This window comes from Lytechinus variegatus, chromosome 13 (genome assembly GCF_018143015.1).
Source record: "Lytechinus variegatus isolate NC3 chromosome 13, Lvar_3.0, whole genome shotgun sequence".
NCBI classification, from domain to species: Eukaryota; Metazoa; Echinodermata; class Echinoidea; order Temnopleuroida; family Toxopneustidae; genus Lytechinus; species Lytechinus variegatus.
The window spans coordinates 17,537,264-17,547,046 of NC_054752.1; the positions used below are offsets into that span (position 1 = coordinate 17,537,264).

The 9,783-nt window shown below is 35.6% G+C and overlaps 1 protein-coding gene across 1 annotated transcript; it reads right to left on the minus strand.

The window, feature by feature from the left end:
* On the minus strand, positions 1–7,379 carry LOC121426327 (carbonyl reductase [NADPH] 1-like). Its single transcript, XM_041622587.1, has 6 exons — positions 7,261–7,379; positions 6,572–6,838; positions 3,769–3,875; positions 2,819–2,944; positions 2,021–2,165; positions 1–382 (listed from the first exon to the last, which is right to left on the minus strand). The coding sequence occupies exons 1-6, from the start codon at positions 7,279–7,281 to the stop codon at positions 173–175; spliced, it is 876 nt and encodes a 291-aa protein (XP_041478521.1). The 5' UTR covers positions 7,282–7,379; the 3' UTR covers positions 1–172.
* Between the last annotated feature and the right edge of the window lie 2,404 nt (positions 7,380–9,783).

Consider the following 9,783-nt stretch of genomic DNA (forward strand, 5'->3'; position numbering starts at 1 on the left):
CTATATATACCAAACAGAATATTCCAAATTTACAAAGTTACACAATTGGACCTACATCATATGCTGCTCAAATGTCTTTGCACGTATAACACTATCGAAGTTGTCTATCTAATGGATATAAAAACACATTTTTGAGAAAGACCTAGTAGAATAAGGAGGCAACAATAACGGATTAGTTGAATGTGACTGGTCTGATGTCATCCTCAAAGAAATTCTTGACCGTTCTCTTGGAAACAAACCTACCCTGGATGTCTGCGGTCCCGGCCGGGAGGAGGGACAGGTAGACAGGTGTGTCTGCCCCCTGGTCTGGGGTGATCCTACTATTGGCATCATCACCGGTGTGGTGAGCTGTCATGTTTGTCACAACGTAGCCAGGACAACACTGTCAAAAGAAGAAGGCACAAAGGAAAAATATTATGTTCAGATGATATTGACAACGGTCATAAAACATTCCGCAGAACAGGGGAAAAAATATCTAGTAATTATCCAGGACAAATGACCATAAACATACAGGATTTCCCCTCAATGGCCCGTATTCTGGAGTCAGGTTTAACTTTAAATAAACTAAGGTTTAGAGCTGTGGTTTAAGTATGGACAGCCAATTATTACATAAATCACTAACAGTGGAGATATAATATTTCAGCTCATTTGGCTCTCAAATCATTTATAATTGTCAAGGAAGTATAAATAGATGATTGTCTTCACAATCAATGAATCAGGAAAGAGCACAGTAAACATAAGAAACATACAACTTAATAAAAATCATGACACTTTTGACTTCCCATAATTTTAGCACAGAGTTAGACCATAGTCTAAGTTAAACCTGACTTCAGTATACGGGCCTATGTATACCAATGTTGACAGGTATTATGACGCTGGACACATACTAGGTGCAATATTGGCACAAGTCAGAGCCTTGACGTTCATGCAAGAATATATATTTTGACGAATTATCTTTACATTTCATCACACGAAAAACAATGGGGGTACATGGGGAAAGGCTGCTCTGAAACTATGATTCGTAGCAGGATTCTGACACCTGCTAAGAGGTGTTGAACAAACTTTTGATAAGGTCCCTTTAAGGTAGCAGTGCAAACCCTTTGACGCTGACAGAAAGTGGTTTGAGTATGCAGCCTAAGGTCCCTGTAACTGACATAAAGGTCAAGTCCACCTCAGAAAAATGTTGATTTTAATCAATAGAGAAAAATCAGACAAGCACAATGCTGAAAATTTCATCAAAATCGGATGTAAAATAAGAAAGTTATGACAATTCAAAGTTTCGCTCATTTTAAACAATGAACGAGCCAGTTACATCCAAATGAGAGAGTCGATGATGTCACTCACTCACTATTTCTTTTGTTTTGTATTGTTTGAATTATACAATATTTCAATTTTTACGAATTTGACGATTAGGACCTCCTTGCATGAAGCACAAAATGTTAAAATAATGGAATTCCACATGTTCAGGGAGGAATGAAACTTCATTTCACATGACAATGACGAGAAAATAAAAATATATCATATTTCATATAATAAAATACAAAAGAAATAGTGAGTGAGTGATGTCATCAACTCTCTCATTTGGATGTAACTGGCTCGTTCATATAACTATTTTGTTGAAAATAAGCGAAACTTTAAAATGCCATAACTTTCTTATTTTACATCCGATTTTGATGAAATTTTCAGTTTTATGCTTGTTGAATTTTTCTCTTTTTATTCAAATCTAGTTTTTGTGGGGTGGACATGTCCTTTAATAGCAGAAGGTCCCTAAACACCACATAGTGTTTGTGCTAGTCTTGTGTAGATACCCATTTGTTGATAAAAGTTTCAATCAGAGTCTGTGACTGCAGACTAACGTGCCTTAATCACATCTCATTCACAGAATAATCTTGGAGATCGAGCTGTTTTATTTGTGCTAGTAGTAGTATTGTGAAGACCCACTTGGTGAACTTTAATCAAGGTCTGTGCATGCCTGCCTGCAGACTAGTCACATTTCATTCACAGAGCAAGAACTACTTACACAATTGATGAGAACATCTTTCTTGCTTGGATCCTTCCTCACCATCTCACCCTGCACCTTGGTGAGGGCCACCACTCCAAGTTTGCTGGTTCCGTAAGAAAAATCCAGCCAGCCCTTCGTCCATGGCTCTCCCTCTTTCATTGCTCTGCAAAAAAAATGATGAAAATACAAATATCTATGATTTCTTTTTCTCTTTTTCTTTCCTGTAATACATGCATGTACGCATATAGTAAGTCGACTATAATTTCTTCTTTTCCAAGGGGGATCCACAATTTTACAAGCTTTGCTTTTAAGTGAATCCCCCTCATTTCCATATCCATTTATTCTCTATATTATACTGTTTTTTTTACGAAGTAAGAATGCCCTTCTGTAAAATTGTATTTGATTTGTATTGTTTTATATTACTTTGTATTATGTTTTGAATGGAAATGAAATAAAAAAGAATTGAATTGAATTGAATTTAAAATGTTCTGTGCATAACAGAATTGTGTGAATTGAGAAGACATACTTCTATGGTAGTTTGATGTGCAAATCCATCAGCTTGAGGAATGTGGTCTGCAGCCTGGCCTACACTTGAAGCCTAAATGTCCTGACAGGGGACTAGTGTATTGAAGAGCTGAAAAAACATTATGCCTATATTCTTGTCTTGTTAAGGCCCCGGTCAAGACCCATATCTGAATTTCGAACCAAAGAATGCACTTCCCGAATGACAACTGCAGCAGAATGCCATTGTAATATACCCTCACGGCAATCCTAAAATTCATCTAATAACAAAAATGCAATAAGTTGCCTACTCACTCAATGAATTCATTCATGAGGCCTGTCACGCCCTCCTCGGTCGAAACGTCACGGAAGCGCTGTTGGAGTTCTTCGCTGATGTTGTAGAAGGTCCTGGCAGCAACCAGGCTGGCTAGGTGGACAATCCTTTTAAAAAAATTTAAAAACTGTTAACCTGATGGTCAGAACTGAAAGGAGAAATCACCACTTGGTCTACTTCCACTTTGTGTATAAGTTTTTGTCGCTTTTCACATAATCTAATCCTAGTTCGCTATAACCACATCGCCTACTGACCACTTGGTCTCATTGCTGTCTATCCCATTGTTAACCATTTTCTCTAATCTCCAGTTAGGCTATCAAAACCCATTTCATCTAATATCCTATATTCTATATGATTAGATTGATTGTTTATGAACAAAATTTCATTTGACAAAGTATAAAGCAATAGTAAAAAAAAGTGCGAAAAAAGATTATCTGGATATTTTACAGTAACAAAGCAAGTAATGGTTAGAACAAATGGTGATCAAACCAAATTGAGAGTAGACCTAGTGGGTTTGACCATGACGGGGTGAGACCATAGATCTGCTTATAGACCAAGTAGCTAAAAACCACAGAGAATGGATGATTCCAATTTACAAGCCTATCAATGGAAGTCTGTGAGTTAAAACTACATTCCCATGCAACATGCTTGCCACCTGAAATCTTATTCCTACTTTAATTTTGCAAACAACTGATAAAACACCATGAAACGAAAAGCAATATTGCAATTCAACACATCTTTATATAAAAAAAATCTAAAATCAAAAAGTAAATCTCGGCAAAAAAACAGTACAATGACTTCACACTCGGGAAGAATGTTGTTTCATAATAAGTCAGAGCAAGAAAGCAGTGTAATAACCAATGAACGGTACGTTTTTTAAAAACTTCTTAAGCACTGAACTGAATCTCAAGAGGAATTGTTCTTATCTTACCTTCCACCATCTCTGATGATAGGGAGGAATGTATTAGTCATCAAAAGGACACCATGGTAGTTGGTTTTGATTGATCCGACAGCTTGCTCAGCCATAGGTTTATCATCCTGCACAAAGTAACGGACGAGATAAAAACCCTTTAGATATGTGAAACATAATTATGCTTTTCACAGTGCACATATTTTCCTTGATCCCGGGAAATTGGTGGGGCTAAGAGGAGGTGGGGGGTCTCCTCTCTTAGGCCCACCAATTTCCCGGGGTCAAGCTTAGCCAGTCATCATCCCCGTATAGCTTCCTGTATGAGCTGCCAATTAAAGGTATTACTCCATCAAGTATCAAGCCCACTTCGATTTCACACTACATTTTGGCAAAATGGACTAGCACGGTAAATAGTACTATCTGGCCCTGCAAAAAAGCAGGGTTATCCGGCTTGTTGTGGTGCTAACACCACAATTGCGGAGCTAAGTGTGAAACGAAACCAGGCTAAGGAAAAGTGGGGCTAAGCAATTTAGCCAATCACTGAAGTCAAATTTCATGTTAATTACGCTCTGTGTGGCAAAATTATCAATATTCATGAGCTGTGCGATAGTCCTGGTTTAAAGTGTCAATCCCGGCTGAGCAAAAAGTATGGGGCTAAGAGAGACAGTGTGAAAAAAAATACTATGGGGTTAAGGAAATGCAGTGTGAAAAGCATAATGATTTCCTAACTCCTAAAGCTGTTATAGTTACTTACAAACAAATCTATGAATGGCTGGTGGCCAAGGCCTGCATTTCCTTGCAGTGGAATTATTTAGGACTAATTCATTTAGCACAAGAACATTTCACCAATCATGTGTAGAGACGAGCACTAATTTTATGTACATGTATCAAGAGAACACTTCCTTTAATCTAAAGTGTATGCTGTGTGAACACAGCCTCTACTATAACAATAGACATTCCCCTCCTTGGATACAAGATGTTCTATTATGTTAATGTTAAAGGGGAATGAAACCTTTGGAACAAATAGGCTTGTGTAGAAACAGAAAAATCAAAGAATAAGAATAAAGAAAGTTTGAGAAAAATCGGACAAATAATGAGAAAGTTATGAGCATTTGAATATTGCAATCACTAATGCTATGGAGATCCTCCTATTGGCAATGCGACAAGGATGTGTGATGTCACTGATGAACAACTTTCCCTTTGGTTGACTATAAAATACCCTCAAAATGTCTCTTTTTGCTTTTTCTTATGATGATACAAACTCTTTATCCATGATGTATTCTTAAAAAATATGTATTACATGCCCTCATGTAGAAAGAACATATGATCTATGGATAGATGTGATAAAAGAGGCAATTCAAGTGAAATTACTGAAATATATAATAAAGTAATGGGAGAGTTGTTCACAAGTGACATCACACATCTTTGTCACATTGCCAATTTGCTATCTCCATAGCATTAGTGATTGCAATATTCAAATGCTCATAACTTTCTCATTATTTGTCCGATTTTTCTCAAACTTTCGTTGATCTGTTTCTTTGATTTTTCTGTTTTCACACAAGCTATCTTGTTCCAATGGTTTCATTCTCCTTTAAGCTTCTGCATTGGGCAATTTATAGGGATCTATTATAATATGATGCCTTGCTCATTGATGCTTGGTAATGACATTGTAATAAGGCACAGTGTGTATAGAAGCTAAGACACATTTTAGTAGGAGTTGTTATGAGTCAATTGGATGATTTGGATCCACGGCTGAATGCATACCAGCCCGAGGAAGCACCATACCCCGGCAGCTACACTACAGCTAGGAATCAGATAGACCAAAAGCTTCAGTCTCTGTATTTTGGTTGTTCCGCTGAACTACGTTGGCTCCACTCACCATACATAGACTGAAGAGGTTGGGGGTCCGTGGCTACAGACAACGTATAGTGAACTAGCGTTTTATAGATCGCGATTTAAAACTGTTTTTTGAGCGAAATTTAATGATATACATTCAGGGAAATACAAATAATTTAAGTAATTGCATACCTTGGACCGGAGTTATTGAAAAAAAAATCCACTGGATGATTGAGAAATCTGTCATCTAAGCCATTTTCTCCTGACCTGATGGTTTTTCTTGCAAGTTGCCATCTTGAATGACGTCATTATCGTTAATGTCTCGATATATCGCGATTATAACTATTATCGTTTGTCTTCGTGAGTGTATCGTATCGTATTATTGCCTTGTAGGTGTGCTGGTGGAATGCAATATCGATATCACATTCGTATATTGTTGACGCCCTCTCCGTTCGTTTGTAAATATTTCATAGTTTGGCTGCCTTAATTTGGATCGATTAGCTGTGCATTTCCCAACTAAACATCGGTAAAGTATAATTTTCATGCATTTTCATCTATATCGTTTAAAGTATTTTAAAATTGAATAATTAAATATTTTTAATTTGTAGTTTACATATCCTTAGATTGTAACCTCGATGTGTTATATAACCCCAAACTTTGGACTCTGGTCGGACAAAAGTGCTGGTGTTATAACAAATGGGAGCCCACACGGACACTTTACCGTCGGTGAATGGGGATTAAAGTAAAATGTCAGAAATTGTTGAATAAATCCCCAGAAACAATGGTTATTCCTGTCTAGGATTCAGAGTGCTCTGACAACGGCACCTCACTTTATCTAGTTCGAGTTCTATTCAAGGCCTTCATCAATTTTCGAGATCCATAGCTGAAGGTTAGATTAGTGCATAGGTTATCGTAGACGTAGTTAACAGTTTAAGTCAATAGGCCACGATACAATACATGAGTACAGTCATGACTCCCAGATACAAACCTTATACAAGATTCCTGCATTGTTGACCAGGATGTCCACACCACCTTGTTCAGCCTTGATATCATCTCGAAGCTTCTCCATACTGCTAACATCGTCCACATCAAGGAGATGGAATCTAGGATTAAGGCCTTCTTTCTTCAAGACTTCTACGGCCTGCATTCCTCGCTCCTCATTCCTTGCCGTCAAATATACTGCTCCATTCTCACCAAAATGCTTGCAGAAAGCTCGGACGATGGCGAGACCAACTCCAGAGTTGCTTCCAGTTACCTGTTGCCAGAATGGGAAAAAACACAATAATTTCAGTCACTTTCTACTGTACTGATAAAATTAAACCTATAATGATTTACAAAGCTCATTTAAAAATACACACAAGTAAAAGAGAAAATATACAGTCTTAATTTAAATCTACATTACAAATTTACACTATCTTGCATATTCATGATTTAAAAAATGAGTAATGGTTTAAAAACCACTAGAGGTTACTTTCTAAAATGGGCATATATGTTTCGATTGATTGCAATTTGCAATAGCATGTTGTGTACCGTAAACATTCACTTAAAATAAATTTGAAAGTTTTAGTGAGGTTTGTAATATTTTTCAATTGCTTCGCATAATAAACCTTGACTTGAGTTTATATTGCAATTCGAATTCAGCATCACAAGATATCATACAATAACAAGTTTACTTACAACTGCTACTTTTGGAGACATTTTGTTCAGTTAGTCTCGATCACTCCTGTACCAATCATCCAATGACAAAATAGAATGAGGTCCAAATACATTAACATGTGTTGTTTCGATATCGCGATAGGCGCGGCTCACGATGACGGTGCACAAAATCGAAATCAAAACAGAAAACACAGCTGTAGATGTATGGTACGCTAAAATACCTCAAAAATTGCAAATATACATTGCAAGAAAAGAATATTTTTTTTTCAATTTGTCCATAAAGTTGGATATAGCTTCTTTTCCAATTGTGCATTAAATATTTCAAAACTTGTTACTTTTCTGCTTTTCATGTGCAATATAATATTTTGAAATAACAATAATCTTAGATCAATTACTTTGAGGAGCTTATCCAAGGTGCTTACCATAATCTCCGTGAGAAAGTAAAAGTGGGCGGCGCCTTGTGTGGGCGTGGCGTGGGTTTTCTGGGGAATAAGGGACGGGGCCAGAGTTAAATGGGGTGTAATTATGAATGTGACTTGTGTCAGGGTTTAACATGTTCAGGAGAGGCATAATTTCTGAATAATATCAATGAACTACAAAAAAAAATGAATTGAATCAAATCAATGTCTGTCCAAAACAAGAAATTATGGCTTGAATAAAATAAGAGTGAACATTGAAAAAAATATTGGTCAATTAAATTAAGGTTTTAAGCGATTTAGGGCTTAGAATATTACCAGTGCTTTTTACTTGATTAAAAATTGGCTTTATATTTCTAATTTGAAAATAATATAGGCCTGTCATTTCGGAAACATATGGCCTATATGCGTAAACATGCAAACAGGAAGTGTTTACAATGATACCTTTGGGGCCAGTCTCACCAATTATACAGCACAAAAACATGATATATGTCCATGTGCCTTTGAATTAATACATTTTATTCCATTATCTCCTCTTCTTTGAACAATTTTGCTTGCTGCATCATTTTTTTTTTGTTTCAAATAAAATGTATACTTGTCAACTTTTGCTTTGAAACTTTTTGTTGGTCTCTCTCTCTCCATATATATTTATATATATATATATATATATATATATATATATATATATATATCTCCTTTTCTGCCTTCTTTCTGTTCTTCTTAATTCCCATTCTCCCTCTCATTTTGTATCTCTCTCTCTTGCTTCCTATCCCTTTTACCCTTCTACTACATCCACTCTCTCTCTCTCCTATTTATTTTATTTTATTTTCCACTCATCTGGAGGATGGCCCTCTTTGGCATCAGGCTGTTCTGAGGGGTCCCAACCCCCCCCCCCCCCCTTCTCTCTCTCTCTCACTTCCTTCCCTTCATATTCTTCTTCATTTTCATCTCCTTCTGGATTCTGGTTCTTGCTCTCCTGCAAAATCATTATTATTTTTTTTAATTACATTAGACATATTTTTAATAAGCTTTCCTGTATTTTGTAATTCCTTTCATAAATTAAGAAACACATTGCATAATCTACACAGTAAATGCTGATATAAATTATTATTTTATTTCTCTCTGTCATCAAACTATTTCAGTATTTTCTTAAATGCTAATAAAACTATTAAGTAAAAATCAGCCATTTGGAATGAGAAAATAGTTTTTGAAAGCATCATTAAACAAATCAATTATGAGTTATAAAAAGTTCTGACAAAGTATATAATACAGCAAATGAGAGCGTAATATTTAGTAACTACACTCTAAATTACAGGGATTTAAAATAAGTCCAGATGGACTGTAGTTAGGGAGCAATCGATTTCTGGATTTAGTTTTAATCCTAAAGACTTAAATCTAAATCTCAAATGATTTGAATTTAAATCTTTCGAGATTTAAAAATGAATCTTAAGGATTCAAACTAAAACCGGAATTCGATTGGTCCCTAACTACAGTCCATGTGGACTTATTTTAAATCCCTGTAATTTAGAGTGTAACCAAAAACAATATATTAGTAACTAACCAAAAACAAAGGTGTTTCCTGAAACTGATTAACAGAGATGGGCAAATAAATTTATACCTTGTAAAAAAATACCTGTTTAAAAGCAGGATACCCGTTTATAGGCAAAATTCCTTGATCAATGTTCTTATCAAAGAACACTTACAATTTTTTTTTACCAGATTCATCTAGTACATATTCATTTCCATATACACAAATTACTTATATTGTGGAGAACTAGTTCGAACATTATTCAAGTTCATTGCAGTTATGTCCAATAATCAGGGATAATGATTGGTTTTTTTTTATCTTTTCATTGCTTTTAAGCCAGGGTTCAGCTCTTTTAACCCCTTTTATACAGTACATAGATCTCTCAAAATAACCCTCATTTACATTCCTATTTTCTTTGATACCAGGGGTCGATTGCATGAAAGGGTCCTTTCAAGAATCATCTTTCGTTTTGCCCATCTTTTATGATGCACTATAAAATGGTGTTTCTGAAATTTATGATAAACAAATAAAATTTGTAAGCTTGCTTTTAAATCAAATTTTATACAATTTCATGACATATCACATCATTTTATAAGCAAA

What these genes read in the sequence shown, in the direction of transcription:
- LOC121426327 (XM_041622587.1), bottom strand. Translation starts at nt 7,281, where the DNA reads ATGTCTCCAAAAGTAGCAGTT. An exon ending in TGTCTCCAAAAGTAGCAGTT is followed by an intron (nt 6,839 to 7,260) that starts GTAAGTAAACTT and finishes TTCTGGCAACAG; the next exon opens with GTAACTGGAAGCAACTCTGG. An exon ending in ATCATCAGAGATGGTGGAAG is followed by an intron (nt 2,945 to 3,768) that starts GTAAGATAAGAA and finishes TTTTTTTAAAAG; the next exon opens with GATTGTCCACCTAGCCAGCC.